Source organism: Ovis canadensis, chromosome 7, assembly GCF_042477335.2.
Source record: "Ovis canadensis isolate MfBH-ARS-UI-01 breed Bighorn chromosome 7, ARS-UI_OviCan_v2, whole genome shotgun sequence".
Classification (NCBI taxonomy): domain Eukaryota; kingdom Metazoa; phylum Chordata; class Mammalia; order Artiodactyla; family Bovidae; genus Ovis; species Ovis canadensis.
The window spans coordinates 82,663,362-82,685,303 of record NC_091251.1 but is presented as its reverse complement, the minus strand read 5'-3'; the positions used below and the strand labels follow the sequence as shown (position 1 = coordinate 82,685,303).

The following is a 21,942-nucleotide window of genomic DNA, read 5'->3' as shown; positions in this document are numbered from 1 at the left end:
TAAAAGGCAATGCTGGTAGTTTGTACTGTGATTCAGGGAAAGAACATGGAATGTGACATTAGAAACTACTTTTAAATAATGGCTCTCTCAGATGCTAGTACACAATCCTGAGTAGGTCACTAACCTTTTGAGATTCCTTTTGCTTTTCTTTCAAAGAAAAATAGCCCTGGCATATAAGACTGTGAAGATTAAATTAAGTAATGAAAGTGCTTTGTCAAATTTTTAAAGTGTTACATGGAGCACAAAAGATTATAAAAGGACCTGCATAATTAGGTATTTTAAAACCATTTAAAAAATAGAACTAAATTAAGCAATGAAAATATCCTCCATATTTTGCATGATTTTTTGCCTTCTCTTACTTGTACGTGTTAGACTAGAACACTAGTTCTCAGACTTTAGGTGAGTCAGAAACACTGGGAGGCTTGTTAAAACAGACTGCTGGGCACTGACTCAGAATTTCTGATTCAGTAGGTCTGGGTTGAGGCCTCAAAATTTCATTTCTAATAAGTTCCAAGGAGATATTAAAATCACTAATCTGAAGAACTGGATTTTGAGAACCACTGGACTAAAGGAACAGCTTTCTAATCACAGAAATTTTATCCAATCTGCGCTAAGACAAAAAAATTCATTCATTCACTATTCATTCAACAAATACTTAGTAAGGGCCTACTATGCGCCAGGCACTCTTCCAGGGGCTTAGGATATAGTCTCCAAATAAAAACAAATATCCTTGCTCTTGTGACTTTTATGTTAGAAAAGTGAGGGGACACAGGTAATCAACAATAAAATTAATAAGTAAATTACACAGTTTGTTAGAAGGTACAAGAGCTATAAAAACAGAGAAAAAGTAAAGCAAGCCAGGAGGATTGGAAGTGCAGTCAGGATGGGAGTGGGTATGCAATTTTAAACAGAATAGTTATAGTAGACCTTACTGAGGTGACATTTGAGCAAAGCCTTGAAGCTGATGAGAGAATTAGCTGTGTGGCTACCTGAAAGAAGGGTGTTCCAGGCAGAAGGAACAGCCAGTATGCTGGAGTGGAGTGAGACAGTTAAAGCAGCAGATGAGACAAAATAGAAAACAGGGAGCTTAACCATTTAGAGCCTTCGCTTTTACTCTGAACAAAAGAAGAAATCCTCTGTAGAATTTTGAGTAGAGAGGTGGCATGATCTGACTTAGATTTTAAAGATCATTCTGGGTGGTAATAGCTAGTTGTGGGACCAGAAGTAGAAGCAGAGACCAATTAGGAAGCAATTGCAGTCACCCATGAAAAGGATGAAAGGGGCTGAGGGCAGGGTGGTGAGAAGTGGTGGGATACAGGATGACAAAGGTGGAGCCAATAAGATTTCTTACTGGATTGGATGTGGGGTATAGAAGTAAACAAGGAATCATATATCACTAGACTAAAGCCCAAATGCATTTGAGCTGAGCTACCAGAAGGATGGAATTGTCAGCAAGAACTGGGCCAGTCTGATATTAAGAAGTCAAGGAAGAGGGAAGGAACCATCAGAGGAGACTGTTAAGGATTAATCTGTGAAACAAGTGAAGAGATCACTTCACTTGACAAATGCTTCACTGTGTCAAGTGCTTCTGACAGGTCAAATAAGACCAGGTGTAAGAATTGATCACTGGATTAAGCAATCGTCAGTCATTGGAGACCCTGATATTAGTGGTTTTTCAGTAGCATAATTGAAAGGGTTAAAAACTAGGGTAATTGAAGAGAAAATGGGAGAAATGAAAATTGGAGATATGATGATAAGCAATTCTAATAAAGCATTTTGCTCTGAAAGGAGAAAAACAGAGTGTTAGCAGGCAAGGGAAGTGGGGTCAAAAGAAGGTTTTTATTAAGTTGAGAATGCTTATATGATACAGGAGTGAAGAAAATATTACTCAGTCACCTTTTCGAGATGCTCAATCAGATAAGGATAAAAAGAGTAAGACTGGATAAAAAAAGGGGCAAGTGTACTTTGTTATTATGCTCTATCATATAGTCAACACTAGTCTATCAATATGTACAAACTGAAATATACTTTAAAAATCCTAGGTGTTTCACAAGTAATTAAAAGACACTGTCTTTCAAAGTGAGCTATTAAGTCTCTGATGTGTGTGTAACAAAAATTTTAACTTGTAAAAGAGAGATTTCAAATGCATAATGACCTTAATGTTAACACAGCAATAAGTATAGCCACATTCTAGAATCATTATCCATATTAAACGATCCTGAAAACGGCCCAAGTAATGAGACCCAGGTAAGAGGAGACCTAAAACAAATTAGAAAAAAAAGTAAGTAATTGTTCAAGCTTGTTTTATTTTGCCATGTGAATCTTTAAAAAAATCAATAAAACACTTGGAACTAATTCATAACTCTTTCTACCCTCTTTTTATGTCAAAAATACAAATGACTATCCATTGCCTATCAGGAGAAATTAAGCTTTTTACAGGAACAGCTGGAAGAAAAAACTATAGGTGATAATTAATAAGAATTTAAGAATATATTTTCCATAAAACAACAAATGAGAACCTCTTACATAAAATTCTAAATACATGCTAAATATATTAGGAAAACAAATATATTTTGGACATTTTTATACATGCCTATAAAAATGATTTTTGCTGTTAAAAACTTACATAAAATGCTACCTACCAGGCTATAATACAAATACTCTTAAAACTTAGTTTTTCTCTTAAGTCTCTGAGATATTTTATTGACTACAAAGCTCATTCACTGTAACCGCACTGAGAATTCACTGTATGAATGTAGCTAAATTTAAATATTCATTTTTTGTTAATAAACATTTCATGTTTTCTAATTTTTCCCCATTATAAATAATGCTGTACAAATTACTTTGTACAAATCTGTTTGTATTGCTATCAAATAAAAGGTCTGCTTACAAAGTTGGCCCTGGAAACTTGTATTTCACTACCCTAACTGATAAACAGTCTCTCTTTGGGCCTAAACTGTGCAAAGAATACAGGTTATACTGAATACTTGCTTTCCTTTTGGGAGGCTGGAATTTTGGCATGTGGTAGGCAGAGGAGCCTACACGACCAGCCTTCAATATAAGGTTTAGGCACTGAGTCTCAAATAAGCTTCCCCAGTAGTCAACATATCACACATACTGTCACAACAAGTTGCTGGGAAATTATAACACGTTCTGTGTAACCCTACTGGGAGAGGATCCCTGGAAGCTTTCACCCTGTCTTCTCACCCCACGTGATTTTCCTTTGCTGTATTTGTTTTGCATCCTTTTGCTATATTAAATCTTAGCTATGAGCACAACTGAATGCTGAGTCCTATGTGTCCTAGAAAATCATCAAACCTGGGACCCCCAAAACACATGTGCAAGAGTGTCTCTAGAACTGGAATCACTGGATCATAAAATCTAAAACTGAAATCCTTAGGTCATGAGATATGTACATCATTATTACAGACTATTAAATTTACTCATCAAGGTAGCTGTATGAATTTACATTTTTACATTTTGCCAATCAGATGTGTGTGAAATGTTACCTCACTGTTGTTTGTTTGCTTTTTCTCCAGGAAATACTTAAAACACACTTACTGGATGAATATAATTGATTTGATAATAAATATAAGGTATTTATTATTTTAGATGTGAGTTTAACCTTCAGTTCAGATAAGTTCAATTCAGTTGCTCAGTTGTGTCCGACTCGGAGACCCCATGAGCTACAGCATGCCAGGCCTCCCTGTCCATCACCAACTCCCAGAGTTCACTCAAACTCACATCCATCAAGTTGGTGATGCCATTCAGCTATCTCATCCTCTGTTGTCCCCTTCTCCTCCTGCCCCTAATCCCTCGCAGCACCAAAGTCTTTTCCAATGAGTCAACTCTTCGCATGAGGTGGCCAAAGTACTGGAGTTTCAGCTTTAGCATCAGTCCTTCAAAAGAACACCCAGGACTGATCTCCTTTAGAATGGACTGGTTGGATCTCCTTGCAGTCCAAGGGACTCTCAAGAGTCTTCTCTAACACCACAGTTCAAAAGCATCAATTCTTCGGTGCTCAGCTTTCTTCACAGTCCAACTCTTACATCCATACATGACTACTGGAAAAACCATAGCCTTGACTAAACGGACCTTTGTTGGCAAAGTAATGTCTCTGTTTTCAATATGCTATCTAGGTTAGTCACAACCCTCCTTCAAAGGAGTAAGCATCTTTTAATTTCATGGCTGCAATCACTACCTGCTGTGATTTTGGAGCCCCAAAAAATAAAGTCTGACACTGTTTCCACTGTTTCTCCATCGATTTCCCATGAAGTATGGGACCGGATGCCATGATCTTCGTTCTCTGAATGTTGAGCTTTAAGCCAACTTTTTCACTCTCCTCTTTCACTTGCATCAAGAGGCTTTTTAGTGCCTCTTCACTTTCTGCCATAAGGGTGGTGTCATCTGCATATCTGAGGTTATTGATATTTCTCCCAGCAATCTTGATTCCAGCTTGTGCTTCTTCCAGTCCAGCATTTCTCATGATGTACTCTGCATAGAAGTTAAATAAGCAGGGTGACAATATACAGCCTTGACGTATTCCTTTTCCTATTTGGAACCAGTCTGTTGTTCCATGTCCAGTTCTAACTGCTGCTTCCTGACCTGCATACAGATTTCTCAAGAGGCAGATCAGGTGGTCTGGTATTCCCATCTCTTTCAGAATTTTCCACAGTTTATTGTGATCCACACAGTCAAAGGCTTTGGCATACTCAATAAAGCACAAATAGATATTTTTCTGGAACTCTCTTGCTTTTTAGATGATCCAGCGGATGTTGGCAATTTGATCTCTGGTTCCTCTGCTTTTCTAAAACCAGCTTGAACGTCAGGGAGTTCATGGTTCATGTATTGCTGAAGCCTGGCTTGGAGAATTTTGAGCATTACTTTACTAGCGTGTGAGATGAGTGCAATTGTGCGGTAGTTTGAGCATTTTTTTGCATTGCCTTTCTTTGGAATTGGAATGAAAACTGACCTTTTCCAGTCCTGTGGCCACTGCTGAGTTTTCCAAATTTGCTGGCATAATGAGTGCAGCACTTTCACAGCATCATCTTTCAGGATTTGAAATAGCTCAACTTATAGGTATTTTAAAAAGTGGCACTGCACTAAATAATAAAATAAATTGGAACTGGATAAAGTATTAAAAGTGTGGAATATTTCCTATAAGAAAGGAAAATGACTATTCATGAAAAATTTGTATTACAAAATGTTTTTACTAAATTATTTCACTTAATAGATAATTTTAAAAACTCAACCCAAGGAAACATTAAAATTCCAATTTTAAATTGCTATTCTCTGCCAGCAGAGTCAGTGTGCTAGGAAGTCACTGGCCATATTTAAACCAAGTATGGGGCCAAAGTATATGGCAGGAGACAACGAACTGTTGTCATCTGTTTGTACCTTCTCTAAAGCCAACCTTGAGAAATAGAAAATAGTTGAATTTACATAGTATATGATGAATTTAGAAAGCTATCACAAAATTATGATTATGATACTAGCCCATTCTCATCAAAAATCTTCCTAATATTCATACAGCACTTCATTTTGGAAGGCTATGCATCATAGACCAAAGCTTTTATGTTACCTTGCCTCTAGCCTTGTCAGACTGCTGAAGTTGGTAGATAGTAACTAAGACACAGCACACTTCTTTAAGTTCTTCAATTTGATATGTAATACTGGTTATAGTAACTAGTAAGACACAAGCACACTTTTCTAAGTTCTTCAATTTGGTATATAAACTGGTTTTCACTCTGTGGGCTTAAGCTGTTACTTCTAACTGACATGAACTCATCATAAATTCATGAAAATTTTGGAAAATAAGGTGTTTTCATGCTTCATGGTGGGACTATAACCTGATTTGAGTCAAGAAAATGTTTCTTAAAAATTGTCAAAATTAAGGTGTTAATGAAATTTTCACTCCATATTTTTATGACTTTATTTACCTCAAAACAAGAAGATATACTTCTTCATATTTAGTCTGTCTGCCTGCAAATCAAAGTATTAGAATCTGTATAACAGTTGGATCAAAACACTGTTTTTCTGTGTGTTCATTTTCCTATACTTCAAAAAAATTACTGAGGATGTCGTAAGCACAACCCATTCACTTACCCAAACTCCCAGCTGCCATTGCAGACTGCAGCGCAGTGGTTAAACCTGGGACCATCTGGTAATAGTACACTGTATCTGCACACACACAGGCTGTGGTGCCCACCACTCCTGGCCAACTCTGAATAGGTCGAGGAAACCCCACCAAGAACAAAGGAAGGGTAAAGAGTGGAACTAAGGGAGAAGAGAGTACTGTAGATAAAACTATGAAGACCAACACGAATGGAGAGAAGACAATGTTGAGTACACCCAAAGTGGTGGCTGATTTTCTACGTTTTTTCTCTGTCCATGATGCCACAAGCACAGTCACAGCAAACTGCAATTTAGCGATGAACTGAATCAGGCGATCACGCATGATACCAACCTGGAGAGACATAAAAACAACTTTTTTATTCTTAAATACTTTTCATGAATTTTCAAGATCATATAAGAAAAACAATATAATTTTATCATTGCCCCAAGATTTTTGAGGAGATTGCCCTTATGTAAGATTCTCTGTTATAATTTTCTCGATTCCCACAATTAGCAAATGAGACTATATTTTTAAAAGTTTAGACTCTCTTAAAAAAAGTAGTACTAAAGAGAAATGACAGAGTGCTACATCTGTCTTATGGTTGATTAAGCTCTGTGTTACATGCTTGTTAAGTCATAAGAACTAGAAGTAGTAAATAGCTAAGCAACTATACTTGATTTATCCTTATTTTAGAGAACACAGATTAAGAAATCTTAATTATACTTCATGCCATAAGACAAATCTCAACTGACTGAAATCATACTAAATATATTTATACAATCATAACAGTATGTTCTTCAATCAAAATGGAATTAAATCAACAACAGAATGAAATGTGGAAATTAAAAGATTATTCCTAAATAACCAACAGGTCAAAGAAGAAACCACAAGATAAAAAAGAAAACATTTCCAGATGAATGAAACACAAATCAAAACTTGTGACATAGCAAAAACAATCCTCAGAGGGAAATTTATAGTTACAACTGTATATATTAAAAGAACAGAAGTATCTTAAACCAGTAACCTGATCTTCCATGTTAGGAAACTACAGAACAAAGAGCAACTAAATCTCAAGTAAGCAGAAGTAGAGAAATAATAAAGACTAGAGTAGAAATTAATAAAATAGAGGATAGAAATATAATAGATAAAATCAATGAAATCAAAAGCTAGTATTTTTTTTGTTTTTGAGGAGATCAACAAAACTGACAAACTTTTAGCCAGACTGACCAAGAAAAATACACAGAAGATGTAAATTACTAAAATCAGGAATGAAACAGATAACATTACCAGCAACCTCACAGAAAAAAACATAAGAGAATATTATGAAAAACCATATGCCAACAAATTAGGTAACTTAGACGAAACTGACAACTTCTAAGAAAAAGACATAAATTACCAAACTGATTCATAAAGTACCAAAACTAATTCAAGAAAAAACAGAAAATCTGAATACACATATAACAAGTAGAGAAACTGAATTAGTAATTTAAAAGCTTCCCAAGAGAAAAGCTGATAGCTTCAATACTACAAAATACTACATAGTACAAAATAAGATACATACTGAATACTATGAACATTTAAGAATTATTAATATAGTCAAATAATCTTGGAAAAAAATAACAAAGTCATAAGATTCACACTTCCCAATTTTAAAACTACTACAAAGCTAGTATTGTAATCAAGACAGTGTTGTACTAGCATGAGGACAGATATATAGACGAATGGAAAAGAGAATGGGTGTCCAGAAATGAACCCTTATTTTTGTTGCTTGACTTTCGACAAGGTGCCAAGAAAAGTCACTGAGGGAAAAATAATAATTTTTTGAATAAATGATACTGAAACCACTGTACATCCATATATAAAAGAATGGATTTGGAAATTTACCTCATAACATGTACAAAAATTAATTCCAAGTAGATCACAGAATCAAGTGTAAGAACTAGAAGACATAGTAAATCTTTATGATCTTGAAAGCAGTGTTTATTAGATATGACACCAAAAAATACAAGCAACAAAAGAAATAAATAGAACTTCATAAAAATTAAAACTTTCTTGCTTCAAAGGACATTATCAAGTAAGCTAAAGAAAACCCACAGAATGGGAGAAAATTTTTCCTGATCATATATTTGTCAAGGAACTTATGCAGAATCTATGAAGAACTCTTATTACACTTAACAGTAAAAAGGCAAATGACCTGGGTAAAACTGGGCAAAGAATTTGAATAGACATTTCCTTCAAAAACATACCCAAATGACCAATAAATATACATATAGATGAACCATTAGCATTCAGAGAAATGCACTATTAAAATCACAAAAAGAGAGTTCACATTCATGAAAATCCTATAGTGAAAAAGTAAGACAACTGTTGGTGTCTTTCGCCAAATGCAAAAGACAACATACTAGATAATTTCGATCATGTGAAATGTCCAGAACTGGAAAGTCCCTGGAGACAGAAAGCAGATTAATAGTTGCTGGGGCTGGAGTAGTAGAATGGATGGAGAGTGGAATGGAAATGACTATTAATGTATAAAAGATTTCTTTCTGGGATGTTGAATATTATCTAAAATTAGATTGTGGTGATGGCTGCAAAGTTCTGAATACATACCACAGAACTTCAGACTTTAAGTGAATGATTTTACGGTACATGAAATACATCTCTTTAAAGATGTTAAAAAGACATATTCACCAGTAAGAGTTTGATTCCTGTATCCAGGCTTCTGCTCCACCACAGGTCTGTATTGGAGATCAGCAAGTGCACTGCTGATACAACGACTGTTTCCAATAAGGCATTTTCTGTATTTTGCCATACCTGCAGTACACAAATTAACCATTTTACTAGGCAGAATTTGATAATTTAAGTAAACTGCTGAACAAAATCTTAATTTGGGAACAGGTACATACTATTAAGTGCATATTAGTATTACCATTCTAAAAGCTCTTGTGAATCCAATGGAGACAGATACAGAGTGAAGCCTTTGTAAGGAACTGTCCAATGAAAGAAATGCTATCATAGCCAAAGGTGACACTAAGACAAAAATGAGACAAATTTAATGAAGGCAAAATAATCTTTTACCATATTTAATTTTGGCCTGTATTTTTATGAGCACATTCAAGCAATTAATTAAAAAAGAATAAGCAAACAAACCAAAACATAAAATAATATCTATATGCAACATAACATTCTACAAATACAGGAATTCTGTAATATTTTGGTATACTTCCTAGATATAATGCAAGTTTATTATGTTTTATCTGCCTACCTAGATTTATTAAAATCCGTCTGACAACACCAATCTTCATGAGCTTTGTCTGCTTCTCTAGGAATAAAGTCACAGTTTGCACATCCTTTGGATAGAAAGGGTTCCGGAAAATTCCAAAGATATAGATACTTTGAATTTCTTTAAGTATCCACAGTATTATAAATAATATCATCAAAGTATAGCCAACAACAGCCTGAGGGCTGTTTTTGGAAATCTGTGAGAAACTAGCAAAGTGATGCAACAAACCAGTTTCTAAGAGGGCCAAGACTAATACAACGCTGTAGAAAAGGTATTCCCTCCAAGTAAACCGGATTTCTGAACCACTGGATAAAGCATTAGATTTGGTTCCAACTCTGTGTCTGGTCACACTGTGTTTGACGACAAGAACCATCTCACTTAGGTTAAGACTCAGCAAGAACCCAAGTCCAGTCATGAAAAGAACCACACCAACAGTGCTGGGAATGAAATAAGATGCTACAGCTGTTCCAGCAGAAATGATGAACATTATTAACAACCTGCAGAGGGGGAAAAAAAAAAAGATCTGCTTGAAAAGAAAAAAAAATGTTCCTTGAGAATAAATTACACTATTGCTTTAATACTGAAAATAATTACCGTAGGTGAGTTGACATAGATGAGCCTCCAAGGCCGAACTCTAAAACCTGCTCCATTGCCCATAAGAAAAGTGCATCAGGTGGGGGTAGGGTCCCGAGTGCCCAAAAAAAGGGTAAAAATATAAACAAGATGTGTAAAATCTGATTCATCTGTTCTAGAGCTGGTATATTTACCATAAACCTACAATAAAAAGAAAGTATTTAAATCATACAAAACAACAAACAGAAGATCTTTCCAGGAAAAACAAAATATATACATTTCCTTCTACACCCTACCTCTGCCCTGAAACAAGAAATACATTTACAAAGAGGTCTAGTACCAAACTGCAAAAGATCAAAAACACAAATTGTGATCACTGTTCTTCTCCTATACCAGCAAGTAGTCAATTGTATACAAGTGTAGTACTTAGAAAATATATGTATTCAAATGTGAAAAGAAGGACTAAGTAATTAACTAAATAAAACTCAGTTTAGGGATTTGTAAAACTAAACTGAGCCCATGGCAAAAATACTTCTCCCTTAAATGTGTAAACATGGCTCCAATTACATTGGCTACAATTCCACTAAGAGTCTTTAGAGTTTAAAATTTTTTAATTTAAAATTGCAGGCAACTCTAGAAAAGCCAAAGACTTCCTAGGGTTCATAAATTAGCAGCTAACAAAGAGGGAAAGCTCTTCTTTTCCTCCTACTCTCTCCTGTACTGACTTGCTCCCAGGTCCTAGAATTTCAAGTCAGTACATTCAGTATCAGAGGTCAGAACCTGAGGTTATGAACACATCTCTGTGGTTTAGCCTGGGAACTTAACCAGCACATACTATTTCTATTTTGAATAAACAGTGGTACAGATTTGGGAACAGAAACTTGTACAGCACAATCTCATTAATAAGTAAAGTCTATCTTAAGTGGAGAAACTGGTTTTTGGTACAGCACTTACCATCAAATTGCTTCAAATAATTTGATAAAATCTTTAAAGCACAGAAGAATAAACATTATCTATATGTTGTTAAGTTTTCTGGAATAAGGTTAACCAAACACCTTGCCTGGAAACCAACAATGCTGTAGTACTTACAGAGTTCCAAAGACAATTTTCAGAAGAGAAAACTAAATCTCAAAACTTATAGCATAGTAATTATACTTGAATATCTGAGCTGCTAGGGATTAAAGTTAAGCAGAAAGGCAACTTCAGTAATTATCCACTTTAGTGTAAATTAACAGCCCAGAAACAAATGCATAGCAACTACAATTATAATAATGGTATAAATGTGCTTCCTCACACAAATACCAGGATGATGCAAGCTAATGTACTCTGCTTCATACTGTATGTCCTTCAAATTTTTATAAGCAGAGAGAATTAATGAACACAATTAATTAACAATGTGATGCTACATTAGAGGATAATACTTGCTGTAGTGTAGTTTTAAAATAAAATTCATTTCATTCTGAGATGAAAACACTCCAGTAACAAAAAAGAAAATCAAACCACACACAATATGCCGTAGGAAAACGTGTAGATTTGTACAGCTATTTTTGTTCTTTTTTAAAAAATACAACAGTTCCCTTGCTAACATATTCAAAGAAAGGATAATTTGTGTAAAAATAATGTATACTCAGGAAATATTTACCCAAGTACTATTCCTGCCCCTCCAATCTGTTTTTGTCCTTAAAGTAAACAAGAAATAGTACAGAAGGTATAAATATATCACAAATAAATAAGAACACATAATTGAAGTAACCAAACATTGTGATTACTTTCCTATGTGTATGATTCAGGATAATCAAACAGATGATTAATGTGGTTCTTTTATACAGAAAAATGTTTAAATCTTAACGTTTCTGATAACGTAACAGGAATTTTCTAGAGCAAAAAAGAAAAAAAAAAAAATCCAAGCCTGCAAGAAAAAAACCTGTTTTTTGTACACTCACTCACAATCCACGAACCTAGAAAAAGATGTTCTTAATACACAGTGAATAAAATGATATAAATATGCATCATTCATTCAAACAGTTCCTGACAGTCTATGAATTAAGAACTGTAGGTTTAACATTTGTCTTTAATAAAAATGTACAGAAAAAATCATTTAGAAATTATTAATATACAACTATGCTAGGTAGAATAAAGGATGAAGAAAGAAATTTACTACACTGTATGGCTTATCTCTTAAACTTCTTCTTTGAAAGGAAATTAAGATACAACTTGACATATCTGACAACTCTCCAAATTTGAATACACATTTCATATAGTATTTATCTGCAGTTATCTCATCTACAGTGAGATAGTAACTCAATAATTTACATTCTGAAAATAATAATCTTATAAACTTAAATCTTTCAAAAAGGGTCAAATGTGTAAATATACATTTAAACTTGATTTTGTTAACTTCCCAAAATCAAGCAATTAACATATTTTATAGTTAGAAATTCTAGTGGTACTAAGAAATCAATTTTAACAGAATTTCCATAAAGTCTCTTTACATATCTGATTAGCTGAATAACTATAAAGCTGTTATAGTGTCCTCTGGTCCATAAATGTAGCACAATTAGAAAAGATTAAGAGCTAAGGAACATCAGACATCTTAAGAATCAGTCAGTTTCAGTACACAAACTGGCTACACATTTTTAAATGCCTTGTTTTCTTTTAGGCTACCATAACAAAGTAGGATAGACTAGATGGCTCAAACACTAGAAACTTATTTCTCACAGTTCTGGTACATAACAAAGTATGCTAAGACAGGTAGCTCAAACAACAGAAATTTATTTCTCACAGTCTGAGATCAGAATGCCATTATGATTGGATTCTAATGAGAACTCTCTTCTGGCATCAGGAAGCCAATTTCTCACTGCATCTTCATGTGGTGGAAAGAGATGAAACTCTCTAGTGTCTCCACAGGGGCACCAATTCCATGAAGGACTAGGACTACCCCAACTAATTACCTCCCAAAGACCCTCAGAAAATATCCCGACACTGGGGGGTTAGGGCTTCAACATACGAGTTTTGAAGAGACATACAGTCAGTCCATAACATTCCACCCCAGTCTCCCAAATTCACGTTCTTCTTATCTGAAAAATACATTCATTCCTTCTCAACAGCCACAAAATTCTTAACTCATTCCAGCATCAACTCTAAAGTCCAAGGTGAGGTGAGGTGAAGTGGCTCAGTCGTGTGTGACTCTTTGCGAACCCGTGGACTGTAACCTACTAGGCTTCTTCGTCCATGGGATTCTCCAGGCAAGAATACTGGAGTGGATTGCCATTTCCTTCTCCAGGGGATCTTCCTGACCCAGGGATCGAACCCAGGTCTCCTGCATTGGAGGCAGACGCTTTAACCTCTGAGCCACCAGGGAAGTCTAAAGTTATATTAAATATCATCTAAATCATATACAGGTAAGACTTGAGGTATGACTTATCCTGAGGCAAAATCCTCTCCAGTGTGAATCTATGAAACCAGACAAGTGATGTTCTTCCAAAACCCAGTGGTGGGACAGGCAAAAGATGGACATTCCCATTCCCAAAGGGAGAAACAGGAAAGGAAAAAAGGGGTGTTTGGCCCTAAAGAAGTCCAACATCTGGCAAGGCAAATTTCATTAGATTTAAAAGTTGGAGAATAATCCTCCTTGGTTTCATACTCTGCTGTCCAGGTCCCGAGTGGCATGTGACCGAAAGAGCTCTAGGTGTGGGTCCTACACACCATAGCTCTACAGAGCAGTACCAGACCCAACGCTTCCAGCAGAAACCTTCTAGCTGAAACCTGATAATCTCAGAATCACTTTTGAGGTCACTTTTCTCTCTTCTTAAAGAAAAACACATGTTCACAGTCAAATAACTCTAATATCCCTGTCCTGTCAAATTTAAGAAGCTGAACAGCCTTCATTCATTATATCTTTATTTCAAACTCGAAGTGTTTCTACTCATATAATCCCAGAAACTCATTAAATTCAATGAGTGACAGTCTGGCCACACCTTTGGTGTTCCCTTCAGAATATGCTTTCTCATTTTTTTACAATATGGACAGGCTGACAGTTTCCTAAACCTTCAACCTCTGGTTCCATTTTGCTTAGCAATTCCTACTTCAGTTCATCTGTCTCCTTTATATTTTACTATAAGCAGTCAGGAGAAATCAAGCTGTTCATTCAACAGTTTGGTTAGAAATCTCCTCAGCTATATGTCCTAATTTATTACTCTCAAGTTCTACCTTTCACAAAACTTCAGAAAATGGTTCAGCTAAGTTCTTTACCACTTTATAAGTTCTTTGCGACTTTCTAACAAGGATTGCTCTTTCCTCTAGTTTCCAATAACCTGTTCTCACTGCTGTCTTAAGAGCTCACCAGAATTGCCTTTAATGTCCATATTTCTAGCACTCACTTCAAAACTCTTCCAGCCTCTACCCATTATCCAGTTCCAAAGCTGCTTCTATACTTCTAGGTATTTGTTATGGGAGTACCCCATCTTCTAAAAGAATCTTTGGTGGCTCAAATGGTAAAGAAACTGCCCACATTCCAGGAAACCCGGGTTCAATCCCTGGGTCAGAAAGGTCGCTGGAGAAGGAAATGACAATTCACTCCAGTATTCTTGCCTGGAGAATTCCACGGACAGAGGAGTCTGTCAGCCTACAGTCCATGAGATCACAGAGTCAGACATGACTGAGCAACTAACACTTGCACTTTCACCCCAGCTTCCTGGTATCAAAATCTTAGCTAGCTCCTAAAGAAATACTATAGTCTGAATGGTTTAAACAACGGAAATTTATTTCTCACAGATCTGAAAGTCTGAGATCAGAATGCCACCATGATTAAGGCACGGTGAGAACTCTTTCTGGCTTGCAGGCAGCTGCCTTCTCCCTTTACCTTCATATGTTAAAGGGAGAAATCAGACTCTCTGGTGTCTCTTCCTATAAGGGTGCTAATCCCATCCCACTAGGGCCCCACCCTTATTGTCCTATCAGCTCCCCAAAACTCCATCTCCAAATACCACCACAATGCAGGTTAGGGATTTAACATAGGAATGTGCGTCACTACTCAGTCACTCAGTAGTGTCCACCTCTTTGCGACCCCATGAACTGTAGCCCACAAGGCTCCTCTGTCCACGGCATTTTCCAGACAAGAATACTGGAGTCAGTTGCCATTTCCTTCTCCAACATATGAATGGAGGGGCACAAACATTCAGTGGTGCTGTAAGTGGCGCCTCTACATTTCTATTGGTGAAAGAGAAAATTGCAAACTATTGAAAGAAATGTCAGATTTAGAAAAGGCAAGCAAAAGAGGTCAAATACTTGTGTTTAAAATTGCTATTTTCTCTTTTTCTTCCACAGTAAATTGATTTTAAAAGATCAGTTATTTTCTATAGTTGCTGCTAAGTCACTTCAGTTGTGTCCAACTCTGTGCAACCCCATAGATGGCAGCCCACCAGGCTCCTCCGTCCCTGGGATTCTCCAGGCAAGAACACTGGAGTGGGTTGCCATTTCTTTCTCCAATGCATGAAAGTGAAAAGTGAAAGTGAAGTCACTCAGTCATGTCCAACTCTTTGCGACCCCATGGACTGCAGTCCACCAGGCTCCTCTGTCCATGGGATTTTCCAGGCAAGAGTACTGGAGTGGGGTGCCATTGCCTTCTCCAATTTTCTATAGTTACTACAACAAAATTAAGTAAGTTATTCAATCCATTTAAAATCCATTCAATCTATGTATAACAATTATCAGTATCAATTTTAAATTTGTTTTCCCCTCCCAGGAAACTTCTGTCTCTTTTCACAGGTTTTAGCCAGGCTATGTTACAGATTCATGGCTCCTTATTTAAAGTAAAATACAGGAATGAAATTTTACTTATAAAAGATTTTCTTTTTATTCTTCAATAAGATCTAACTACTGCTTTAGAATGAATGTTTAACAAGATTAGTCCTAAGAGATTAATTATCAAAACAATTTATCACTCAATGGTTTGGTGACTTAATTCTTAGATTCTTTTTTTTTCTTTAAATACTAAGGATATTGCTTAAAAATAAAGAAAGTTATAAAGTATTTGACAGTTTATTACCTGTGTACAAGATCTACAGAAACGAAGAAAAAAATATAAACAAGTCTCATAAGAGGAGTGATTTCATATGCATCCTGGGTCTGGAAAGCTGCAGACTCTGTAGGTGTGTTTACAATTAATGAATATTCTCCTATACACAGCGTCATCCATCCAAAGACAAAGAGTAGAACAGTGACTCCTGCACTGCCATACAGAAGGGTTATTCTATGTGGGAGCAAATACCATGTTCCAAGGCCACACAGTAATCCAGCAAGAACAGAATGAAAAACTGTGTTGGCTGTATGTTTTTTGCCAGGAATTAGAAATTTGATGGTCTCAGCACCAGCACAACCTGTAAACTCATGCTCATCTTCCTCTGCTAAGATGTCTGTGGTCAGCATTCTCTCCACTGTTACTGATTTGTTTCTGGCATATAAACTTGTGAACTGGATGACAAATGCAGTGAAAAGCATCAGTCCACCTGAAAGTGCTGCTGTGTAATAGTCTTCCAGGATGCCTAATTGGTACAAAAGTGTTCCTATTCCACCTAAAACCCATGGCATCAAAAAAAGGACAATCTGATTAACATATATGTAAGGAGGGGCACAATAGCCCAGTTTGAGTCGAGGGCCTCCAAGAACAGTCTGTGGAAAGCGCTTCAGGAAGAAGTCTTGTTTGTAATTGTTCAGCAGAGGCACATCTGGACTCATCCTTCTCACTCAGATTATTCTGAAAGTCACTTTCTTTTCTGTAACACAGCAGTCACTAAGAAAAAGAAAAAAATCACTATTTGAAAACCTCATACTTAAAACATAAGGGAGAAAAAAATCCACATTTCCATCAGTTAGTTCCTTAGGGCAGGATTTATATCTTCACTTCTCTAGCTCCCTTCCATTGCCTGACACATACTTGGCACAAAACAAATAGTTGCTAAGTGCTTTTTAAGTGAATATGAAAAAAAAATATCCACTATTAATTTACACAGAACTTAGATAAACTTAGAATTTCTTAACTCACATTTTCAGATTCTAAGGTCAAAGGCAAGTTCAAAAAGCCAGTACTCTCAACGCAAATCTGCTAGTGGTTTAACTGATTATTTCCCTGAGTGTTTCTGTTGTTTGTTCTTTTAAACTTTTCTATTACAAGGGTGAGCAAAGTTCTTCTATAAAGGGTCAAATAGTAAATATTTTAGGCTTTGTGGACCTTATGGTCTCTGTTTCAGTGACTCAACCCAGCTGTTGTTGCAGAAAAGCAACCATAGATAATATCTACATAAGTGGATATTAGTAGTCACATTTCAACATAACTTTACAGTCTTTACCCAAACAGGCTGTGGGCCAGATGAGCCTATGGGCCACAGTTTGCCAACCTCTACTATAAGATAAGGATATTCTCTGTAATTCCCTTGAACTGAAATGGAAATAGAGGTGGAAATTAGAGATACTAAGTGTTACTAGTCGCATCTCTTAACAATTATAGTAACTTCAGGTTTTCTGCTAATTTAAAAAGTCAAATTCTGTTAAAATAGTAGCGTTTCAATAAAAAGCCATTGGCAACTCAACATGTAGTAGGAAGAACAACCATAAACCAAAGACTCTAAGGGTCACTTTACATGCTTATTATTAACTAGGTTACCACACGCAAACCACTTCATGACTCAATTCATGCACAACAATGTGACTGTACAAAGTACCACTGAACTGTACACTTAGAAATGGTAAAGATGGTAAATTTTATGTTCTATCTATTTTACCACACACAAAAAACTTAAAGCCATCTTAAAGTAACTTTTCTTCCCATCAGTTTACGACAGTCTTTCTGAAAGTTACTCCTACCCAACCAGTATCAGCCCTGGAGAGAGCTTTTGGGTCACCATTAAGAATTACCACCTTACAGCACATCTTGGGAAGTTGGGAAGTCCTTTATCCTGTAAAAACTTATCGTCTTGTATCTTCCAGCTACTGGTCTTAGTTCTGCACAGAAAGTCATAGCTTTTAATCACATCACAGCCCTGCAAGTACTCACAAAAAAAACAGAACCAGAGGGCCAGATGGAACCTTATTTGCTGATAGTTTAACCTCAGGAAATGCAGACTGCCTCCTCGCTCTCCAAATAAGCGTATCTCCTGCATACTGATGTCAGTGTACTGTGTTCTGATAAGCTTGTTCAGCAGAGCCATGGGTAGGTGGGCAAAGATTCTAATTTCAATTACCTGTGGATGATGCTCTCAGACAGGAAAACGAGCTTGGTTGACCAGCTTAGGCATTTAAAAGCTGACACCTCTTTCTCCACTAAGGCAAGTCAGGAACAATGTGAGATGACTTGCTGGGAAAGGAAGCCAGAAATTGAAAATACCTTATAAACTAGATTATCTAGCTGTTACTGCCCATATTCAATTACCTTTTAGTACTTTTGAGTCTTCTGTAAATATTCTGTGATTATATTCCAAAGAGTGGAATAGTCTAAAGATCTATTGTTGATTTGGAAACTTGAAAAGATGCCTACAATATATTGCAAAGTAAAATAAACACATTGATGATCCCATTTGTATTAGAAAAAAAAAAGTATGCACACTTTCAGGTATACATGGTTATTCCACGTGTGTAAGTGTACAAACACTAGGCTTCGTTTGTATTTCACATATAACATTTTGACACCTCTTCAAATTAGCAAATATCCTATAGGACTCTCAACCCATGCCCTGCAAAAACATCCTGTGGCCTCTAAGTGGCCATGCTCATACCCTCTCCTTTGCGCAGGTTATCTTCCCCTTTCTTTCATAGTAATCTTAGTCAACTTTCAAGATTCAGTCTAATCCTTTCTGAAATTTTGCTGAGCACTTAGACCAAATGGTGTCTCTCTCCTCTGTATACTCAAAACATGGCTTATTTGTAATATACTCATCTTGTAACATGTATCAACTGGGGGCATTTCTTATATTAGTTACCTCTTTACATGGTATCTTTTCAAAATTTTTTTTCTCTACCAATAAATTATTTGTGGGTAAGGGCCAAATCTTGAGATACTTCTGATTCTCTATAATATTTAGTAAAATACCCTGGCACAGAAAGGCATTTAGTACATTAATGGCATAGCTTAACTAAGATTAAAGTTGAAGAAAATTAAATATTGCTCTTTGAAAGGGAAGTTGGATGTTGTTTATTGTTTCTGAAAATTTCTTCCAGCATATCCTGCCCCATTCAAAATAGTAAACCCATAAACTCTTTATTTCCGGTTTTTAAATGTTTGCAAAGTATCTTCATTTACTTCTCTTAGGGACTAAATAATGGCATCTAATGATAGTACTACCAGCTCAGAGAAGATTTTGCCTAGAGCAGTATAGTATCCCAGTAATACTGGAGCAGAATGAGCCTGAAGGAGAAATATGGCTGGGTTTCTTCCATGGAGAAGGGAATGGCCAGAGAATTTTAACATGTCAGAAGTCTAATTTTAATTCGCTACATGTTTAATGATATACTTTAATCTCCTTCATTATCAGGAAAGAGGAGTTAGTTCTTACTGGGAGAGAAAAGTGGAGGAAGAACAGCAGGCACAAGGGACAAAACAAGGCAGGAGTGATGCTGGAGTGAGGACAGACTAAAAAGTCTGAAGAGCACAAGTTCCCTCAAGAGGCCTTAGAAGCATGGGGAGGACACGGGGATGGCGATTTATTTTAAAAGCATATAAAAAGAAAGGCTGAAAGATACAGGGCTGTTTGCCCTACAGAATGTTTCTTAAACAGATATCTATGGTTAAAGAAGTTTGAGAAACTACTATACCAGACTGTCATCTTGAAAAGTCACAATGGATATCAGCAGACCAAAGATTCTGAGACATTTTCAAGTTAAAAACAAAACAAAACACCATTTCAAATCTGCTTAAAATATATCATTTAAGTTTTCTACACTTATTTGACCTTGGAACCTATTTTCCCCTTGATATCTAATAACGGATCATGTGTGCAGTGTTTTGTGGAAATTGCTTTCAGAAATATTGGCCTGGGCTTCAGTTGGAACCTTAAATATTTAGCCAGGTGGAGTTAAAAAAGATATACCATTTAAAGAAGAATGTCATGAATGAAGGTACACAAGAAAAAATAAATAAATAGAAATTTCATAGGCAGCATGTACATCAGGTTGTTTTTTTCTCATACCGTAAGGATAAAAGAGGATTACATGACAAATGCTATAAATTCATTTAGGCAAAAATTATGATAAATTAGTACTGTTTGGCTTTTACTTTATTACAGATCCTGGAATACTTTAAAAACATCTTCTTTGTATGAAAGGACAGTTACATTTATATAGACAGATTTTCTAAATCCTAATCTGGATTACTAGCATGAAAAATAAAATCAGATTAAAACTAACTCCCTAAATGAAAATTCCGCACACTCTGAGAGACTGCTAAAGACAGACTGATGTATTTATATGGCTGCTACTTACAACATGTTGAAATGAAGAATAGCTCAAGGTTTTGGGGGAAAAAATGTAAAAGCTGTGAAAAGAGAAGTTAAGGGATAAAGATGGTTTCCACAGCAATGATTTAAGCCGTATGCTTTCTTCATGGAGAAGGAAATGGCAACCCACTCCAGTGTTCTTGCCTGGAGAATCCCAGGGACGGGGGAGCCTGGTGGGCTGCCGTCTATGGGGTCGCACAGAGTCGGACACGACTGAAGTGACTTAGCAGCAGCAGCAGCAGCAGCAGCTTTCTTCATATGCTACTCTGAAAGCAGGCCAATAAAACAGTCGTAAATAGGCTGCTTTATTTGGAATCCGAGTCGCATTTTTTACCTGTTATCCAATAGGAAACAGAGATCAATTTGGCAGTGATACAGATGGGAGTACTTAGTTACCAAAATCTTAACTTTGGTAATCATGCAAGATATTAGCCTGAAAATCCCTTAAAACAAAGAAAGAGATAAGAAACAGTGGCACTTTGGGGGGATTATTCTGAATTCATAGTTCTCTATATTTGGCAAAAAGAATTCCTAGAAATAGATTTAGCAATTGCCTGATTTGGTTAGCAAACATTACTTAAAAAAAAAAAATCTAGCATACTATTTTTATTGTTGGTTTCATTCACTGAATCCACACATTTATTTTCTATTAGATTAGAATTTTTTTTTTAATGAAAAAGATACTAATGTAAGATCTAACCTCTTAGATTTTTAAGTGTACAATGCAGCATTGTTAACTGGCAAGGTAATGTTTTACAGTAAGTCTCTAGAATTTATTCAGCTTGGGTAACTAAAACTTGCTAAATAGTAACTTTCCATTTATTCTTCCCCCAAGTGCCTGGCACATCATTCTACTCCCTGTTTCTAGGACTTTGACGATTTTAGATACCTATGTAAGTGGAATCATGTAGTATTTGCCTTTCTGTGACTTGCTTATTTAATTTATCATGTCTTCCAGGCTCATCCATGTTGTCACATCTGGCAGGGTTTCTTTTTTAGGCCTTATTAATATTCCACTTTATGTACATACCACATGCTCTCTATCCATTCATCAGATGATGGACACTTGGTTTGCCTCCACTTTTTGGCTATTATGAATAATGCTTCTGCTTATTTAACTTTTATGCAGAGTACATCATGAGAAACGCTGGACTGGAAGAAACACAAGCTAGAACCAAGATTGCCGGGAGAAATATCAATAACCTCAGATATGCAGATGATACCACCCTTATGGCAGAAAGTGAAGAGGAGCTAAAAAGCCTCTTGATGAAAGTGAAAGAGGAGAGTGAAAAAGTTGGCTTAAAGCTCAACATTGAGAAAACGAAGATCATGGCATCTGGTCCCATCACTTCATGGGAAATAGATGGGGAAACAGTAGAAACAGTGTCAGACTTTATTTTTTGGGCTCCAAAATCACTGCAGATGGTGACTGCAGCCATGAAATTAAAAGAAGCTTACTCCTTGGAAGAAAAGTTATGACCAACCTAGAT

At 36.1% G+C, this 21,942-nt stretch overlaps 1 protein-coding gene across 4 annotated transcripts in view; it reads right to left on the bottom strand.

Annotated features, from left to right (window-relative positions):
* PCNX4 (pecanex 4) overlaps positions 1 to 21,942 on the bottom strand; it is a 40,182-nt gene that overhangs the window by 11,251 nt on the left and 6,989 nt on the right. The window contains exons 2-10 of one of the 4 annotated variants that reach the window (XM_069596744.1): positions 20,439 to 20,718; positions 18,206 to 18,318; positions 16,015 to 16,758; positions 9,990 to 10,169; positions 9,378 to 9,892; positions 9,042 to 9,142; positions 8,804 to 8,926; positions 6,106 to 6,466; positions 2,156 to 2,259 (exon numbers count right to left, since the gene is read on the bottom strand). In XM_069596744.1, the coding sequence (XP_069452845.1) occupies positions 2,156 to 2,259; positions 6,106 to 6,466; positions 8,804 to 8,926; positions 9,042 to 9,142; positions 9,378 to 9,892; positions 9,990 to 10,169; positions 16,015 to 16,703 (2,073 nt within the window). In that variant the 5' untranslated portion in view covers positions 16,704 to 16,758; positions 18,206 to 18,318; positions 20,439 to 20,718. The remainder of the gene's footprint in view (positions 1 to 2,155; positions 2,260 to 6,105; positions 6,467 to 8,803; positions 8,927 to 9,041; positions 9,143 to 9,377; positions 9,893 to 9,989; positions 10,170 to 16,014; positions 16,759 to 18,205; positions 18,319 to 20,438; positions 20,719 to 21,942) is intronic. The other 3 variants (XM_069596742.1, XM_069596745.1, XM_069596746.1) reach the window with 3 other exon arrangements.